The sequence below is a fragment of the Stegodyphus dumicola genome, chromosome 1 (genome assembly GCF_044657685.1).
Source record: "Stegodyphus dumicola isolate Sdum_Otavi_A_Nest chromosome 1, ASM4465768v1".
NCBI lineage: Eukaryota > Metazoa > Arthropoda > Arachnida > Araneae > Eresidae > Stegodyphus > Stegodyphus dumicola.
This window is the reverse complement of record NC_140768.1, coordinates 272,091,711-272,112,656: the sequence shown is the minus strand read 5'-3', so window position 1 is coordinate 272,112,656 and position 20,946 is coordinate 272,091,711. Positions and strand designations below refer to the sequence as shown.

The 20,946-nt window shown below is 31.5% G+C and overlaps 1 protein-coding gene across 7 annotated transcripts in view; it reads right to left on the bottom strand.

The window, feature by feature from the left end:
* Positions 1–20,946, bottom strand: part of LOC118180898 (FK506-binding protein 15-like) — a 138,686-nt gene that overhangs the window by 26,383 nt on the left and 91,357 nt on the right. For all 7 annotated transcript variants that reach the window (XM_035349966.2, XM_035349965.2, XM_035349968.2 and 4 more), the window contains exons 25-30: positions 15,671–15,763; positions 15,433–15,564; positions 10,561–10,668; positions 10,365–10,437; positions 8,508–8,897; positions 1,042–1,133 (exon numbers count right to left, since the gene is read on the bottom strand). In XM_035349966.2, coding sequence (XP_035205857.1) covers positions 1,042–1,133; positions 8,508–8,897; positions 10,365–10,437; positions 10,561–10,668; positions 15,433–15,564; positions 15,671–15,763 — 888 coding nt within the window. The remainder of the gene's footprint in view (positions 1–1,041; positions 1,134–8,507; positions 8,898–10,364; positions 10,438–10,560; positions 10,669–15,432; positions 15,565–15,670; positions 15,764–20,946) is intronic.

Here is a 20,946-nt window from a genome sequence, read left to right as displayed (position 1 = left end):
ATTGCAAATAGGAGGTTATTTCTTAAAGGGGGAAATCATTCGGTTGAAGATTCGTCCTTTGGTAGCTTTTACTGCTACCAAAGCCCTGGCCTCAAAAGGTTAAATAGATACGGGGAAATTATTTTAAGTTAATATTAAGCCAAGCTGATATAAATTCAGATAGTAAGTCTGATAATGACAAAGTAAAAGTTATTTTCAATTTGAGTTCAACATAAGATCAACAATAACTAAAATTTCTAGCAGAAAAAAAATTGTAGAAATCAAAATTATTAAAACAAGCATCAATAGACACGATGTTACAAAATATAAAAATAATAATATTATATATATAAACGTATAATTATATTTACAAATGTGATGATTTTGTATTAATTCTTAATATATGCATTTGTTTTAGTTATTTATGTGCAAATAATCTAAATGTAGCATGAAAACCAGAAAAAGTGTAAACCTTCAAATTCACTAATTTGTGCAATCCTTAATCTCACGATGAGTGGATTAAAGACATTCTGTTGTAACTTATAAAATAAGTGGGCACTTTTATATTTACTTTAATAGAACTAGGATGTTAATAATTTGCTATTTGTTGTATGAGCTATAGGTAACCCACATCGCTATTAGGGTTTTCATAAAATGCCTCAAGTTTATGCTGAAAAATCAACAAAATTAAAAATTTTTTATTTAATCACCAATATATATATATCAAACACGACAATGAAAATACACAGTTCTTTAGAATTTAAACAACAATGCATTACTTTTATGTACTTTTAAAAATTAAACCGAAAATCCCTTTTATTACTACAATTAAATGCATGTTGAACACTCTTAAGAGTAAAGAAAGGAATAGTACAGAAACTTTTAGTGCTTAATAGGTTAGTTCCATTAAAAGAAAAAGTAAACTAGATTTGAAGAGAAATATTAAAATTATAAATACAAAAAATCAGTTAGAATATAAAAACATTTTTTTAAGCACAAGAAACTAATAAAAAAATTTGAAATTAGGGGCTCCTTAAAATTCAATTTAGCAATCACACTTACATCAGGTGAAGCACGCATACTATCCTGTGCAGCTTCTTTTGTTTCAGTTTTTAGTTTTCCATCAGCTTCTGATTTATCAACAGCTGTAGTACCTAAGAATTATATACATTTTTATCAAATTAATAAAAAAAGAGTTATTAAAAATCTTAAAAAATTCAGCCTTTAATTTCATCAGAAGATATATGAGAAAGAAACTTAAAAGCAACTGATAAATATAACACTCTAATAAGGGAAAATAATGCTTTCTTATTTTCATAATTCTAGTTGTTTTAGTTATTGTTAGTGATGACAAGTTGAACCTAAAACAGTTGTTATAATTACTGACAAATAAGTTTTTTCAGCTGGAATATATCAGGTCAGACCATACGTTCGTGCGCGTTAAGAGTATGCGTGGAATTCAATATGACGCATTTACTAAAACAATGCAATTTTGAACCTGTTGAAACTTGTCATCGTTTGACTAACATATTATTCAGTTCATTACCTTTTTTGTAAATATCAAATGCATTTTAGTACCCACAGAAGATGAATATAGATTATCAGTACAAACGTGCTGTGCTACATTTTTTTTTTCGTGTGGTGAATCTGCCAGGTCAGCAACGATAAAAATTAATAGTGTACATAGTGAACCCACTATTAGTATAAAGACTGCCCAGAAATGGTTTAAAAAATTTTAAGTTGGAAAAAGCAGCATTGATAATGAACCCTGTTCAGGACATTTTGAACTGTTAGAACCAAATCAAACAATTAATTCAGAAGTTTATAATCAACAACTTTGCCGTCTAAACTCAGTATTGATAAAAAAAACGCCCACATTTGGTGAATATCAAGAAAGTGTTGTTTCATCATGATAACGCTAGACTGCATACAGCTTGAACAACGCTGCAAAAAATTAGTGAATTTAATCGGGAGCTTTTGCCACATGCTGCTTACTCCCCAGTATTGTCCCAAGTGATTTTCACTTACTTTCATGCCTTACATAATTTTTTTTAATTGGGGGGGGGAAATAAATTTTAAACAGGATGTACACAATGAACTTTCAAGTGTTTTTGCATTAAAACCAGAGTCTTTCTACAGCAATGGCATAAAAAAAGCTGCCTGTAAGATGGCAAGACATTGTAGATAATGGAGGAAAATATATAATTGTTTAAAATGTTAAATTGTTTTTTTATATTATTTAAAAATTTAACAAAAAATGTGCAAGAATTTATGGACTGACCTAATATATATATATATAAGATGATTTATTTAGTTGTAGATAACTTAATGTTAGAGTATAGCTCAAAACTGTTGCATGACAGATGATTGGAAGTGGCAGATATACTCGTGGTAGCCTCTTAACTACATGATGCCACCAGTATGTCAGTCATTGTAAAATTACATCTAGTTAGTGTAAAATTACATCTAGTTAAGACATACTCGTGGTGTCTTAACTAGATGTAATTTTGTAAAAACAAGAAATAATAATTTTAGACAATCACAAAATATATTTATTTCAGCGAACATTCTTGCAGTCCATATCACTCTTGAAAGTGTGATGCACCCCTACAATTTTCGTATACACAGTTCACATCACAAATAATAGAGAAACATGCAGCTTAGCGAAGAGACATCATTTAGGAGGCAAATGCAAGTGCCTGCCCCCCAAAAAAGTGTGTATATCATGGCATATTTAAGCTTGCCTCCTTTGTTTTAATTCTGAATGACAACTGGGCAAGAGCTTTCGCATTGCGGTTTTCTGCAGGGAAAGAATGACATCAGCGACATAATATAGATACTTTGAAGGAGTTGCATTTTAATTAAAATTAGGAATGTAAAGGGTTGTTACCAACGGCAGTTAGTAATTTGTTAATAATTGTTCTTTATATTTTTTATCTTAATGTAAACATGCACACACACACATAAAAGTGCCTAGAATATAGAAGTGATTAATACACTTCACTAACTTGTTAGTAAAATTAAAAATTATCATTAATAAATAAAAACACTGTTTGCTTTAAAGCAGCCATGTGCTACCATGTTTCCTGACGTTTACAAGATTGGGTGGCTTATAGCATTTCTCACTGCCTGGTTTATGTAAAAGTTTTACTCACATTGACTAGCATATAGTTCTGTCCTTTGAATAAGGAATTTTATGGTTTACTAAAAGGTTTACATTCTGCCGTTTGCTTAAGAGCTAATATTTTTCAGCTTAATACCTACATATTTGTTGTCTTTTATAGGTCCCTATCCTGGCTGCTATTGCACACTTTTGTCATTTTCAATAAGTCATAATTCAAATTGCATTTACATATGACAAAATGCTCTGTGGTGCAGTAATTACTATCTATTTATTAGGTTATTCAGAAAATACTTTCATTTTTTTCTATTTATTGCCAGAAGGATTAGTTATATTTTAAACCAGCTAACTTCATTCTAAACCACACTGTCATTACATATTTTGACAATTGATGCTTCAAGGCTTATTTGTAAAAAAAATTAATTTGTGTAACCCATCGAATACAGAAAATATTCTGGAAGGCTAGTCAAAGTTAATGAAGATAAAATAAAGACACTTGTTTGAGGCATATTGCAAAATAACAAAATATGAAATTGCTAAAAGATTAAATTTGTCAAATTCGGTAATTTATGACAATCTGAAATGATTTTGTTCTGTTTCAAAGCTCAATATAGGGATAACATAGACAGATTATATATACAATATAGAGATATACTAGGTCATACCGAAGCTGTTGGTTAGAAATGGACTGTTTGCAGCAATATCAAATGTGAGAGATCATGGAGTAGAAGAGATGAATGATCTCAAAGCACTAAACGCTTATTTCACCAGAAAAATATGCTCTCTATATGATGAGATATTAAGTCCCTCCCTCTAGCTTCTACCAGAATTACACAATCAATTTAAAGTATACTGCCATCAAGTGGACAAACTGGATGATGCCAGAATTGATTAAATGGAGAGGTGTAGTGTTTCACTATAAAAATACCATACCTCAACCGAATTTAAAAACTCAGCTTTTGATGTGCTAGCATAAACACCATATTCTTCAATCTAGGTACCCTTGTTTCAGTTTTTATAAAATATTTTAAATGGTCAATTATTTACTTCAAATGAAGATGTCAAAAAACACTTAGATCAGTTTTTTGTATGCAAAGACCAGAACTTTTTTAAGCATAGAATCATTCTACTACTAAAAAGACTGCAAAAGGTATTGCAGAAAATGGTCAATACAGAATTCAATAAAACATTTGGAAATAATAAGAAAACTCCCCCCCCTCAGAAAAATTTATTCTCCAAACAACCTAATACTACGTGTTTTTGCATTTTGATTCAGGCTTTGTAATTATTTTATGTACATTTTTATAATTCCACAGTTTCTTTTATTTTTATTCGCTTAACAAAATAATTAGCAAAGAACTTTTTTATTACATATGTAGCTTGTCAAGGTTGGACAACTAACAAACAATTTAAATTAAAATAATCATTTAATTAAGTACTGTCAAATTATTTGGCCTGACTAAATTGTTCATTAGTCAGTTCAGAAACAGGCCAAGATTTTTACATTTCTTGGGAATCAACCTCCTGATGAAGATGTCGCAAGAAATCTAAAAAACTTCTTTGGTTTTTCTGGGATCTTTTAATTAAAAAAATTATGTTTGTTTATCACTTACTTAGTTTTCTGCATTAGTTTTATTCACTATTTTGCAATGGAACATGATTTAAAAAATTATTTTTTTTTTACTATTTATTATATTTCCGATAAATTACAGCAGCTTTCAAGTGCATAGCTTAATAGTTACCAATTTTAAGACCTAATTACTTACAAATTACTTTTTGTTTTTATACCATATGTGTACAGGGTAGCCATAATTAAACCTACAGTGCTCACAGTGTTCTGTAGCGCGATCTATTTGCGAGAATGACGCCACATTTTGTAAGAAGATTAAACAAGACGGGGGACGAAGGATTCCGCGAAAAAACAAATTAGTTCCAAAAGTCACCTCTAGGAGAATATTTGGCACTGTGTAATAGAAAATAGAGTGTTAACAAATGCAAATCAATACGGAAATTACCTTTTATTTTGCATTCAAATGATGTTCAATGTGGCTGCTGTTGTTGTGGACCACATATTGCATTCTGTGCACAGTATGCACAACAGCAGACAGTAACATGTCTGCAGGTTCTCCCGTACAGTCCGTGATATGTTATTCTTCAATGTAGCCAGGTCCTGGACCACTCCTTGATAGACCTTGGACTTAAGGTAACCCCATAGCCAGAAGTCGCATGGGGTAAGATCAGGCGACTGAGGTGGCCATGCAGTTGGAAAGTAGCGACTAATGACTCTTTCTGTTGTGAATTTGTGTCGTAGCATCTGTTGCACCCATACAGAAACGTAAGGAGGGGCTCCATCTTGCATGAATATGATTTCCCCCAGGCATTGTCTTTGCTGAAGTGCCGGAATGACAAAGCTCTTCAACATGTGGCGATATTTCTCTCTGGTAAAAGAACAGGTTTCTGGTGCTGTCAGGGTAATGTTCTCATAGAAGAATGGACGTACGATAAATTCCACTGTGAACCCACACCAAACAGTTACCTTTGGTGAATGTAAGGGAATTGCTGTGACTGCATGTGGTGATTTGTCATCCCAAATTCGGCAGTTCTGGGTATTCACAGTTCCATTCAGGTAAAAGTAGGCCTTGTCGTCTCCCCATAAGATTTTTCACGGCCAAGCATCATCCACCTCCATTCTGGCAAGAAAGGTGACAGCAAAAGTCAATCGCTTATCATGGTCGGGGTACAGTAACTCCTGTACACGGCTGATCTTGTACGAATAGAAGTTGATAATCTTTCATAAGATTTTCCATACCATACTGTAAGGCATATCCATATTCCGAGCTACTCCATGAGCGCTAGAGGTGGACGCAATATTGTCTGGTCCTCTGTCGACAATCGCCGTGGCAACTGCTTCGATTGTATCCTGTGGTACAGGTTTTCGTCCTCTGCCTGACTGAACCTTCAGAGAACCTGTTTTCTCAAACGTCGCAACCATTGCTTTTAGCCCATTAACTGACACAGGACCATTACCTTTACGCATTTTTTTGTGCGTTCTAAAAGCACGAAGAGCGGCTGACGCATTGCACTGGTTGAGGTAAAAGAATTTGACCAGTAACGCACGCTCGACTAAAGAAGGAGACATTGCACATAAACTTTCAATCCGATTGATTCGAAACGTAACACATTGCCTTTTAAAACTCAAGCAGCTGGCACTGTGCGAATGGATATAACGTGAAATTTGAATAAAGAACTTCTGCTCAGCGTACGTGATATTGCACATCACAAGACTTTATTGGTGTTTATGTAGATTTTACGCTTTTTTAAAAGTGTTGCCATATTGCACTTGAACTAAATCAGAAAATGTGCACAATAAAAGGTAATTTTATTCCGTATTAATTTGCATTTGTTAACACTCTATTTTCTATTACACAGCGCCAAATATTCAACTAGCGGTGACTTTTGGAACTAATTTGTTTTTTAGCGGAATCCTTCGTCCCGCGTCTTGTTTAATCTTCCTACAAAATGTGGCGTCATTCTCCCAAATAGATCGCGCTACAGAACACTGTGAGTGCTGTCAGTTTAATTATGGCCACCCGGTATATACTGTGCCCACAAAAGTCTTTACCCAGCCTTTATTTTCAGACATTCACTTCCAGTTACAAAAATGTTTTAAATGATATTAAAATTCATTATTTGACATTTTTAAATTAAAGAAAAAATATAACATTATGAAATTAACTTTCTCTACATCTCTCACTTCTATACTTAGGAAAATTTTACACATTTAAAAAAAAAAAAAAAAAAAAAGTTTGATGTTTGACTTTGATATAGACTGAGAAATTTAATTTCAAAATTTGGGATTTTAGAAGTCATTTTTAACTTGTCTTGATGGATCAATTAATATACAAAACTTAATAATTTACATTTGATTTTTCTTCTTAAATGCAATTCAATGATATTCTTTTGTGATTTACTGTTTAGTTTATAATTTTGTTAGAACTGCTATGCAAAAAGAATTTTCACATGAGTAATGTATAAACTTTTAAAATACATTATTAATACCTTCAGGTGTATTACTTTAAATCACAATTTAATAATCATGCAAAAATTCATTAAACCAGAAATATTTTTAATTTATGCACATAATGCTATGAATCGGTTACACTGAAATACAGAAGCCTGCTATTGTTTTCTAAAATATGAGTTTTATAAGCTTCAGCAAAATCTCCCTTTTCAAAAACTTTACATTTATCAATGCTTTTCCTGACATCTGCATAGAAATGCTTGCCACTTAATCTAAACATCAGAAATATTTTTTAAAACTGATATTTTATTCTTAGTTATATAATAAGCAGATATTTTGCTCTTCAATTTTTATTGTATGGGAGTCTATTTTCTTTTATTTCAATTTATTTTTAGTTAACTCATTTAAATGAATACAAAATTTTCCTAAATGTAAGAATAAGGACTAGTGTAATATATAAAATGTTAGATTTTGTAATTTTTACAAAATCAATATCATTCAAATTTAAACCATGAATGCATTCGAATTTACACCATGAATATCTGCATTATTTAAAGCATTTTTTTTTTAATTAGAGGTATATGTCTAGGACTAACTGTTGTGAAAATAAAGTCCAGGTAAGGGCTTCTGTGGACACGATGCGTGCATATATATAGGTTTCAAACTTGTAGAAAGCAAACACTGATCAATACTTTTAAGTCAATTTATGACATCAAGAAACATGCCAAAATCAAATACTGCCAAAAATTCCTTTGTAGACTTTTCTTTTTTGCTAGTAATTTTTTGTAATATTTATACATATATTTAGAACCAAGATAAAAATTTCCAAATGCTTTAAATCTTCTTTAAAAGAAAATTTTTTCATTTCAGTTATAAAGTATTTCTCTCGCCTTCTTAGTGTGTCTTCGTGGTGTAGTGGTCTGCATGTTGGGTGTGCATTCCAGAGGTTCGTGATTCGATTCCCGGCGAAGCCGTTGCTCATTTTTCATGTTGCCTGCTTCCAAAAATACCTAATGTCTCTACACAGTATAATACTATAATAAATATCTGAAGTCTTAGTATTCATCTAATTTCACAATATAAACACATCCATACAAACTAAACAGAACATATTTTTAATTTTCTTCCTATGATATGTCTAAGATTTGTAAAATAATGATGATTTAATTTTTTTAAACAAAATTCTAAAACTTTACCTTAACATATCTATTCAAAGAAAAAAATAATTCTAATCATAAAAAATATTGATAAAAAGTTAGATTTCATATTTAATTAACATAATTTTAATTTATCATTACTTTGACAACTGTAAAAAAATACAGTTTAAGTAAAAAGTAAGTGTTTGGGCATTTTACAGAAAAATTAAGATAATACAAATCTGCAAACCTAGGTTATTATGTAAAGTATCATCATTTCTTATGTTGTTCAGAGCATTTTCCATTTGCATAGGTTCTGTCTGATTTTCAGAAACAGTTTGCTCAATACTGTTGCTAATAGTAGTGCTAGATGCACTACTATCTGACTGATCTTTGCTAATAGGCGAAGGTTCTGGTTGATTTTCAGAAATACTATGCTCACTAATATTGCTAACTGTACTACTTTCTATCTGCTCTTTGTTAAATGAAGAGTCAATCGCATTTTCTTCAGGAAAACCATTTTGAGGAAGTGAAGATACTTCAGTTTCGTTAGAAATGAGCTGGTCTGATATTTCATTCTCTGTTTTCTTTTCAAGTGCATTTGATTTTGATTTTAATCCATCATCAACTGAGCACTTTCCTGAAAATACAGAACAAAAAACATACCTTTTACAGTATAATATAATTTTATGATCTCTTTCAAAATAAAAGCTATAGAAAATTTCTGTTTTTTAAATTCTCAAGTATGTGCTTTTTTCAATTAATTTATACACATTTTGGAAGGGATGATATATTTTGTTAACAAATCATACAGTTAGAAAGAAATAAAATATATCATCATATTTTCTAAATTTTTCTTACAAATGAAAAATCTGAAGTTTCTAATTAAATCTGAAGTTTTAAATAACAAATTAAATCAAATTAAATCTGAAGTTTTGTCATAAATGAATACTCTTTTTTTTATTTCATTGCGTTAAGCAACTAGCTACTTTACTCGATATGTTTATCAGCATATATATATAAATTAGCCAATAAAAACTCTAAAAAGATTTTTTTTACAAGAAATAAAGAAAGCAAAAAAATTGCACAACAAATACTAAGCTACACAGAATTCCAATATTTACTTTCAACATTTCAATGCCCTAACGAAGGTATAATGACTGACTTTTTATTATATATTTAAGAATGATACATAACACTAGATATAAAATTCATAAAAATGAAACATTTTCACTTTAACAATAAAAATACTAAATAGCAAAGATGGATGATACAGTTGTTCTATGCCTTTAAAATTAAATAATTTAAACTTGAAATTTGACCCTGGATGTATTTTAGCTCTCAATATAGGATAAATCAAGAACAGTCATTCTGCTACAAATTATAATAGCAAACAATTTAACTGACCTATATTTGCTTACAATAGATTAAATTAAATTATCCAAATTTTTTGTCACATATCACAGACTGACATCATTCTGTCATGGAACATACATCATTCCACATGAGTTGAAGTAGATCTCATGTGATTGACATGCTGGCAGATATATTATAGATTTTAGTTCATGAAGATTGCATGACAATAGCAGCACAATAAAGGAGCTACCCTCCCCCAATTCAGGAAATAAGGTGTAACAGATTTTGATGTCAGGTGAGGTATACACTATTGTTTTCTCATCTGAACTACAAGGTGGATGTGTGTCATTCAACAAAAGAATCTTACATATCTGAATATATGGTATACCTGACAAAAAGTGTGGACACTGTAAAGTTTAATTTAAGGTATTTATAGGTATATAAATACCCACCAATTACACTGTTTGTTATACAGAATAGGATTATCTTTTAAGATCCTCTCTCTATGAAGTGAAATCTTTCAAAGTAACCAATGGCGAAACATGATAACCTTTGAAACTGATTAGTACACCCAAGAGCGCATATCAACATTTATACCAAATGACCAATATGTCCATAAAATTACCACTTTCACAAAAAAGATCAATTTCTCCAAAATAGTGGCTATCATCTTAAAAATAATAAATTGCATTTGAGACTAGGTTTGTATATTTATTCCTTTAAAAACTTATCTAACATTTAAAATTATTACCAGGATCAGAAATTTGTTCAGATGAATCTGTAGAAGATTTACGCTTCATTTCCAACATCTGAAAAGTCAAACCCTGCATAGAGGAAAGAAGGAAACAATATCAAAAGACAAACAACAACAACAACAATAACAAAAAAAAAAAAAAAAAAAAAAAAAAACTTAAGTTGTATAAGTTGTATAAAAGAATCACAAGTACCCTAATAGTCTGCAGTGTCATTTCTAATACTTTAGCTCCAGGATATGCAGTATTTGGTTCAAATTTCCCTTGTAGAAGCTTGTAAAGAGCATTCATTACCTTTTTAATCTAGAAAATAAAGTATGTGCTAAATATGCTGAAAAACCAACAGGAAGGTACAACTGAATTCAGGGGTAGAGTAGACTTTAAGGTACCCCTTGTATTATGGCGAAGTTGTTGTTGTTTGATTTATCGCCAAGTTGTTGTTTCATTTATGGTAGCCTGAGTAGTTGAATGTTATGGAAACCCTACTGTGACGTAATCGGGTGCATGATTCTGGAAATTTTGAATAATGGGATGTTTTGTAAGCATTTTTGTGGTGTGTGATGGTTTTATTCTTTAGACGGTAGAATGGCCGAATGTAGTAAGATTAATTTGAAGTTTCTGTACGATTTGGAGCGAAAGGGGAAAAGAGCTTTAATTGACTGGTGTGTAAATGAAGGTTTACTTAGTAGCCATTGTGTCCTGTATGTAGGAAGGATATGCGTCTAGTCGAACGTAAAAACTGTTTAGATGGATTTGAATGGGTTTGTAGGAAGAAAGGTTCAGATGGTCACTATGTTAAGCGTTCGATCGGAAAGAGTACCTGGTTTGGAAAAAGTCATTTGAGTATGATTGATATTTTGATTTTTACGTGGCTCTGGGTGTACAAAGCAAACTCGAAAATCATGGTAAGTGAATATTTGCTTTTGGAAGTTCTTAAATGTATAACATGTTTTTCTTTTTTATGTTATTTTATTGTTTGGTTTAAAATGTATTTTATTGAGATTATGTATTTTTTGTTTGCCTATATTGTAGAATTTGGTGCTCCTTTGACTTTTTAAGTGAAAATACATCGATGTGTACATGGACAATGTAAAGGGAGTGCGAAATGCAAGTTTGTGCAATTCTGGGAATTTTTTTAAGTGAAAAATAGGTCGACGTGTACATGGCTAAAGTTAAAAGAGTGTGCAATGTCATTTTTGTGCAATTTGGGGATTTTTTTTTAAGTGAAAATAGGTCAACGTGTATATGGCTAAAGTCAAAGGAGTGTGGAATGCCATTTTTGTGCAATTCGGAGATTTTTTTAAAGTGAAAATAAGTTGATGTGTACATGGATACGAGTTTGTGCAATTGTCTGTCTTGTTATTTTGGCTTTGTGTAGTGGCGATTTTGGGCGCAAACCAAAATAACGAGTCAAAGAATTGCACAAAATCGGTATCCATGTACTGCCAAAAATCGCCAAGTTTCACCAAGGGGTACCCTAAACTATACTTTTACCGAATTCAGAGTATTACTCGATCTCTAAATATTAAAAAAAAAAAAAAAAAAAAAAAAAAAAAAAAAAAAAAAAAACTATATGCACTTTTTATTAGTATTTGAAGTACAGGGTAGTCATAAGAAAAACTTGCTTTTTATACAAACCCTAGTGGCTCCTGCTCAGCCAATTAAAACGAAATTTCAGACATTATTATTTCAAGGTATGCATTTGCGATTGCAATGATTTAAAACAATAGAGCTCTCATGGTTATGGTTATATAGAAAAAAATTTGAAATTTGAATAGCAATACCCACCATTTTCCTTCATAAATTGAACAGCACTAAAGAATTATTATAACTCACTCAATAAATCTCTAAAACATATTATAAAGTTAGGACTGTAGCTTTTATTTCACAACTCGAGAAGTCTTTGAACATTCATGCTACAATGCAGGAACACACTCATTTCCACACAAGCTGGACTCTTACCTTTCTGTTCTTGCCTGGAAATATCTCACTAATATTAACAACCAACCATTTGGTTGGAGGAAGATACTCATCCTTTATAAGTACAACAGTTCCAACATTAACATTATTTTTATAAAACTGCCATTTTGATCTTTGATATAAATTATTAAGGTAATTTTGTCGCCATAACTGCCACTTTTTTTTAAAACATATAGTTATTTTTTGCTTCCATGACAGTCTGTTTTTGGGGATACATGTTAACAAAAAAAAAAAAAAAAAAAAAAAAAAAAAAAAAAAAACCTTTTAAGATGAGATATAAAAGTTTGTGTTGATAGATCTGTTATGATTTCCAAATGAATTGCATGGGCTGCGAAGCAAATAAATACGGCAACATAAACCTTATCAAATATACCTTTATGTTGGTTTTTTGTATTTCACAAGAAAGGGTATAAAAAATCTATGCCTGTATCATTAAAGGCAAAGTTTTCATTAACATGCTCAGATGGCAGATTTCCCATTAACTGAGCAGAAGTAGATTTGCATTAAAACAAACAATGCATTGATGGCAAATTTTTCTACAAACATTTCTCCCATTTATGGGCTGAATATTTTTCTCTCATACAAAATAATAAAGTCTGTGGTTCCACGTGAAAGCAGTTCTTGTGAAAATACATTACAATCAGATCTGTTAAATATTTTTTTGGTGGAAGTCTTTACAGAAGGATGTCTTTTACAAAACTCAAGATTAGAAGTTTGGAGGTGACCAACAACTCTAAAAAGGGGCTAAACGTTTTAGTTTACTATTGGGAGCATTTGTTTCACCCTGAGATAAACTTTTGAGCTCTGGTAAAAATTCTTGAGATTATATGCATCTGATTAAAAAAATCTATGCTTGCTCCAGTTCAGCAGCTGTTACATACCCTGCTTTTTTGTTGCTAGGGTTTCTTGCATTATAGATGAATCTGAAAAGAAAACTTAAAACACGTAAAATAAGCATAAAATCATTACTTAAGTCAAAAATATGATTTAAAAAGGTCCTTTGTTATACTAAAAAGTTTCAAAGAGTCAATATTATCACAGTCTTTTTTAAGTTCATTAAAAGATTCATCCTCTGTGACATTAATTTAAAGAGGTTCAGAAATAATTTCTTTTAGGAAAGCAGGTCCAGTTCACCTAGTTGGGTTATTTATAAGAGAATCAATACTTGCACCATGGTAAGTAAACCAGCTGGGTTATACTTGCCAGGACAATGATGCCACGTAGCCTCAGTTATCAAGACTTATAACTCCTTCACATAGTTTGATACAAACTGTTTCCACTTTTTACTTGGGCTCTGAATCCAGTATAAGCTGACCTTCTAATCACTTCAAAAAAACTTTCCAATATTTGTTTTATGTCGATAATTGGTTTCAGTTACCTAGCTAATCTTGTCGCAAGCAAAGCACCCTAAACTCAAGTCTTGGCAATGACTTCTTTAAAGGAGCCACTCTGGATTTTGAAGCTACAAGATTGATTACGATTTTGTTCTCAACCTTTAACTTAATGTAAACAACTGCCCCATAAGCAATGACATCTGAAATGGCTCCATAAGCAATGTCATCTGAAAATTTATGAACTTCCAATTCTTCGTCTTCATCAATAAAAGAACCAAGTATATATCCTAGAACCTTTAAATTTTTAAGCTGAGGAACTTCTTTACACCATTGCATTCAACTCATCAATTTTATGTTATAAAATTTCTAACAATCTTATACATTTGAAAGTAATGTAATACAAATTTAGTAAAGCACTAGCAGATTCACTGTGAAGATGAGATTGACATAAATTGCTTAATGAGGGCAAAAACTATTCTCTATGATTTGAAAATCTTTCTTCCAACAGTGATCAAGCAACCTTTTTAAATATGTTGTGATACTGCTGTTGATTGAACTTTGTGCTTTCAATGCGAAGAACACGATATTTAATAAATAGCAGTAACACAAGAAACGTTAAAAAACCACTCCTTCGGGTGTAATATAAAATCTGAAAATTTCAGATTCCCCCTCCCCCCAGTTTTCTTATTTCAGGCTTAGTCAAATGCCTTGAATTAATTAATTTTATTTGATTTCGTAGCACAATAAAAAGTAAACAATAACTAAAAAATAAGTGTAAAAGAAAATTTTAATTGACAAGCATATATGTAATAGAATGCTATAGCTCAATAGTATATACATATACAGGGTGGTTGCAATTAAAGTTCCATTTTGAAATGGTCATAAAAAGCAAAATACTGGACCAAATGTTATCAAACTTGATAATCATGTAAATGAGGTTATGGGAATTTATTTTCCTTAAAAAAAAGTTAAAAAACTCACTTAGAGGGAGGAAATGGCGCTGTGTGCAATGTTGTTAAATGAAATAAGATATGAAGACATTGGTTTAAAACATGTTTAATTGTTTCTGAAATGTGTTACAAAACATGTTCAATGTGGCGCCCACCACTTTCTGAAAGCAAATTAAATCGTATTACTGCATTCTAAACAGCAACTCTTAGCATATCAGGAGGAATGTCAGAGACATGTCAGTTTATGACATCTTCCAGTTCCGGCATATTGTTTAGATTATTTGCATAAATTATTTGTTTCTTCCTTCTGTAAGCCAATTACAAGCCATTGCATTTCTGCATAAACCCACAAACAGGTTCATTTTAGAAATGATTAAAAACATTTTACACCAATATCTTCATGTCTTAAGGCCGAAGTAAGGCTTCAAAACTCACAAATTAGTTAGGAAAATTAGTTTCGGATGCGCACACTTTTGTAAGTGATTTGCGATCTCACATTTTCTAATCGCTAATTTGCCGTTTTCACAGATTTCTCCCTTACACAGATGGTGCACCCGACTTTTATTGCCTTTGTTTAACAATATTGCATACAGTGCCATTTCTTCCCTGGTGGTGAGTTTCTGAACATTTTTTTTCAGCAGAAAAGAAATTCCCATGGCCTCCTTTACACGATTACCAAGTTTGATAACTTATGGTTCAGTAGTTTTCCTTTTATTGCCATTTCAAAACAGAACTTTAATTATAACCACACATACACAGACACATACCAAAAAATATAGTATAAAATTCACAAAGTAAAATACCTCAGCAGAAAAATCAGGTGAATTTCCAGAATGTTTAGATGACTGCAAATGCTTCACTTCCTTCATAAGTTCAACAATTTGATTTTCATATCTTTCCTTTAATGCACACGTTTTCTCATAGAAGATATCATACTGAAACAGCAAAATTTACATAATATATATATATACATATATATATATATATATATATATAAAACTTGGAGAGAACAAAAATAATCCAGTTCAATTTCCTACCAACCTTTTTTTTCCAGATGAGAGATTTTTCAAGTTCACTTTGTAATTCAGAATTTTTTTCTGTATACTGTAGCATTTCTTTTTCCCGTTCAGTTAGCTTGTAAATAAATAAATAAGTAAGTACCATATACTTTATTATATACACTCTTTAATTAAAATTGTGTGCTTTGGTTAAGCAATTAGAAAAAATGAAAATGCTATGACTCAGGTATAAGAGAAATATACAAAGCGTGGTTTATTATCTATTTAAATAATTTTTTCAGAGTAACAAAGACAATTATGTTAAAAACATTAATAGAAAGAAACTGTTCACCATTAAAGATGAAACATATATGTAACGAAGCAGACTAAGAAGTAATAATGTCTTAGAATTATGGATGCTATTAAATGGCTATTGCTAATTTAAATTATAATTTATATTTACCAACTTTTTTTAATCTTACTTTTATATCAGTTTTAATACAGAACTATTACTGAAATTAATGAACTACTACTGAATGCATTAAACTTACTAAGTACTAGTGAGTTACTGATCAACATTACTGCTTAGCATGGTGAGAAATTGATCAATATCACTCATTAGGTTAAGTATACTGGTGAATTACTGATCACTATTACTGCTTAGGATAAGAAAAGATTTCAGCATTAAAGATGTTTTTATTTAGTTCTAAATCAAAGAAATTAATAGAACAGGATGGTTGTTATACCTTTAAAGAATATTATACAACTGACATTGTTTTATTTCGAATAACATCAATGTCTCATCTGAGTTTGTTAATTTTTATTCTTTTGAAGAAATCTGAACCTTCTACTGAGGGTAAAATAATGACAGTAAAAAAATATCTTGTATATAAGTACTAGTGTTTACTGTTTCTGATTGTATCCTTTTCCAGACAATTGATTGTATCCTTTTACAGCAGCTTACACAAAGGTCACTCTGAAAGTCTTGAAAATTAATACTAAAACAGATAAATATCAAAGAAATAATTATTTCTGCTTTTCAAGATACGTAAGCTGTCATACTGTTGTGAAGCAATAGAACTTCTCCAAAACGAATTTTAGTAATTTAATTCTTATTATTTACTTATTTATGTTTATACACTTATACACTAGGTGAGCATTTTGTGATAGTATACCATTCAACTGTTACTGCTCTTTTATTTTCTAGTATCGTAGTTTTAATAAGTTTGGCTACAGAAAAAAAAAAAAAAAAAAAAAAAGCCCACCATTACCCTTTATATAGCTCTAGGAAGCTTGATTGGAGAATCTTCAAATGAAAATGCCCAGAGGGCAAACAGGTGTTTGGTTTATGGATCATATTTATAAAGCCAAGATTTGTCACATGTTTTGAGCATCCTTTATCAAATCTTCCAGTTCCCCCCATCAGTTCCATTTCAGTCTATTTTTGTTATTCTACCAGATGATGAAGAATCCAGCAACTGCAAAACTTCTTGACACATGAAGAAGATTCCTATCAGTAGCTGAGTAACAGAGCACTTTTAATTTGAAAGTGCATAATGTTTCGATCATTTAAAGCAGCAGCCAATTAGTTTCAGCAATCTCCATCTTGTAAAGAATATCACCCCCTTTTCAATGTACTGAACCACTTGTAAAAGTGCAGTTTGGGATGGAGATTTCCCCACAGCACCATGTATTACATATTTCCAGCGTCATTCTGACTAGAGGGTGCTGTTTTCGTCCCAATAGTCAGTGGCAGGCAGGATACTAAAGGTGTAGGACATGGAAGGCAGAGATGCCTAATAATATATCTCTAATTGATTGAAATTTTCATATATTTTCTTGCAAATAAATGTTGTTATTGTTTACAAAACCTCTTATTATCTCTTGGATGCACCTTTAGACTCACAGAACCATTAGATGCAAAATTGGTGCATCTTGTCCGTGAATGTGGAATATCGGAAGTAATTAGTCATCATTACTGGATTATATTTCTGAGAAATCTGGATACTTTACATATGCTTTTGGATACGTAACATTGCATACTGACTGTGGAGGTAAGACCTTTTGAACTCACAAATTGAGTTAATATGAATAAGCTTTCGAAAATAATTGAAAAAAGAAGTAACGTTCACGCTAGTGTTACTAAACTACTTAAAAGAGTGCAGAAGCTTGATAAAGGTGTTAAAGACGTAAGTTCATTTTCAGAACTACTGGAACTATTAGAAACGAAAGAGCAGATCTTGAAAAGCAATGATTTAGAGGTGGAAACACTCATAGACGATCTGGAAAAATTTAAAAGTGAATTAAAAGCTTCGGAAGAATACAATGACAAAATATTGTTCGCTAAGATTAAACTAAAGAGCAAAATTAAAGAATTAGCAGCAGAAAATGTTCAGCGGACTTCTTCAGTTCTTAACACATCTAGTGTTTTGGAAAACTCCGTTACGGCTTTAAAATTACCAAAGTTAGAAATTTCGCGATTCTCTGGTGATTCTGGCAAATTTATGGAATTCTTAAACTGTTTTGACATCGCAATCGGTTCAAACAATTCACTTACGAAAATTGAAAAATTCCAATATTTAAAATCTCTTCTTTCTGGTCCTACATATAACGTTGTTGCGGGTTTTGAATTAAATGAGAAAAACTATGACTCATGTCTTGAGCTTTTAAAACAAAGATATGGTAGAACTGATTCTATTATAAATTCTTACATGACTAAATTATTAAGCTTAGAACCCGTGAGATGTTCGTCTAATGTTAAGGGTTTGCGTAAGTTATACGATGAAATAGAAGTTAATATAAGAAATTTGCATTCATTAAATGTAACGGAGGGTTCATATGGGCATTTATTGAATCCAATATTATTGAAGTTGCTACCACAAGATTTGGTGTTAGATTTTCACCGAAAACGAAACAGGTATGTGAATTGTGAGGTTTCGGAAATTATTACGTTTTTGAGGAATGAAGTCGAATCTAGGGAAATTGCCGAAACTGTGATTAGCTCCCTAAAAAGTTACGAAACAAAACGATCCTTTTCCCAAAATTATCAAAGTGGTCAAACTTATCAGAAAAACTATTCATAGCCTAAAAATATATCAACCACTTCAGCGTTAAATACACAAATAAAAATTTTTTGTTTATTCTGTGACGGTCATCTCGATTCCATAAGTTGTAAAAAATTGGATGTAGAACAAAAAATAAATAAGCTGAAGATTGAAGCTAGATGCTGGTGTTGTTTTAAAAAATATCATGTCTCGCGAATGCAGGGCAAAAATATCGTGTAAAAATTGTTTAAGCAATTTTCATCATGAGTCTGTGTGTAGAAAAAATAAACCCGGTAATGTTACGATGAGAGGTTGTGAGAAGCAAGTGGAAAGCGAAACTGTTTTGAATGACTCACAATCTAAATCTAATAAAAACGCCGAGAATATTTCTGTGTCTCATAGTAATATATGTACCAAAAATAAGCCTTTTTTACAAACATGTACAGTTTTAGCCTGTTCGGATAAAAATTCAGTCTTAACTAATGTTATTTTAGACAATGGTAGTCATCGAAGTTTTATTTCATCTCAGTTAGTTAAAGAATTAAAATTAAGGCCAATACGCTATGAAAGAATAGCTATTTTTGCTTTCAGAGACAAAATGGCACATGAGAAGGAATACGGTATCGTTTCATTGACGTTGCGCAATAGGGATCAAAGTTCGAAATCATACGAGTTAGAAGCTGTCATAATGGAATATATATCTAATTTGTCCTTGAAAATTCCTGATCTATCTATTCGCAATGCGTTGAAGGAAAGAGGTTTACCTTTGGCTGATTAATTTTCTGGCGACTGTCAGACGGAAATACTTATTGGATGCGATTCATTTTGGGATGTTGTTTATGACGAGAGAGTATGTTAAATGAAAACATTACTGCGATAAATTCTTGTTTTGGTTGGTTACTAGCGGGAGTGGAAGGAAGTAATAAATTGACTAATAATTATGAAAATGTATGTTTAGTCATGGACTCTTCTTCCATTTTGTGCGATTTGAAAAAATTTTGGGAAATAGAAGAATTTCAGTCACACAAACAAAACTTTTCTGAATTGGACAATCAATTGATTGAAAAATTTGAAAATTCTCTGGAATTTAATGGGGAAAGGTACGTTTGTAGATTGATGTGGAAGGAAAACTTGGGACCTGCAGTTGGCTTGAATTCTAATTATGAGGTTGCGAAAAAGCGTTTTGATTCGTTAAAGCACAAACTAAATAAAAATCAAGAAATTTATGACCAGCGTAAACAAATTATATCGGATCAGTTAGAATGTCAGATTGTGGGAAAATGTGTTAATGAAGATAAAAATTCAAGATATTATATGCCCCACAGAGTGGTAATTAGGGATGACAAAGAAACAACTTGAGTTAGAATTGTTTATGACTGTAGCAGTACGGCTGATGAAAATAATAAATCTCTTAATGAGTTTATAGAATCGGGAGTAAATCTTTATGCAAATTTATTGGACATAATTTTTAAATTTCGAGAATATCAAGTTGCATTTTGCGGAGATTTAGAGAAAGCTTTTCTTAAGATAGAGATTGCGGAGGAAGATAGAAAATACCTTAAATTTTTGTGGTCTCCCGAAGAGGTAGGTGATTCTATCGAAACTCTCCATTTAAATTGTCTCCCATTCGGCTTAACTACTTCACCATTTTCCTTGGCTTGCGTTTTGAAATTTCACATAAAGAAATTTAAGGAACATCATCCAAAATGTTATGACATGTTAAATTCTTTTCTTTATGTTGATGATCTCTGCTATGGGGCCAATACCGTTCAAGATGCTTATCATTTGACTTCTACGGCAATAGAGATATTAAAAGCAGCGGGATTTCATTTGAGGAAATTAAAAACTAATTGTCCGGAATTGTATAAACTTTGGAATGAAAACGGATATGAGGAAATACTGACTTCGGGCAAGGAACAGGTTTCTTGGGATTGAAGTGGGATCCGATTGAGGATAAAATTAAATTAGATTTAAGAGATGTTAGGGATTCCATTGATGCTAGAATCACCAAGAGTCAAGTTTTGAGAGTTATTTCAAAGATATTTGATCCATGTGGACTGATTAGTCCCTTAGTAATCACTGTGAAAATTCTTCTGCAAGAGATGTGGGAACGTGGTCTACAATGGGATGAAGATTTGCCAAGTGACCTACAAAATAAATGGAAAACCTGGTGTTCTGAACTTTGTGAATTTGAATCAGTATCTATTGAAAGAAGGTTTTTTGAGAGTGTAGAAATAAGTGAAGTTCCTCTTTTTGTGACGCCAGTCCCAAGGCA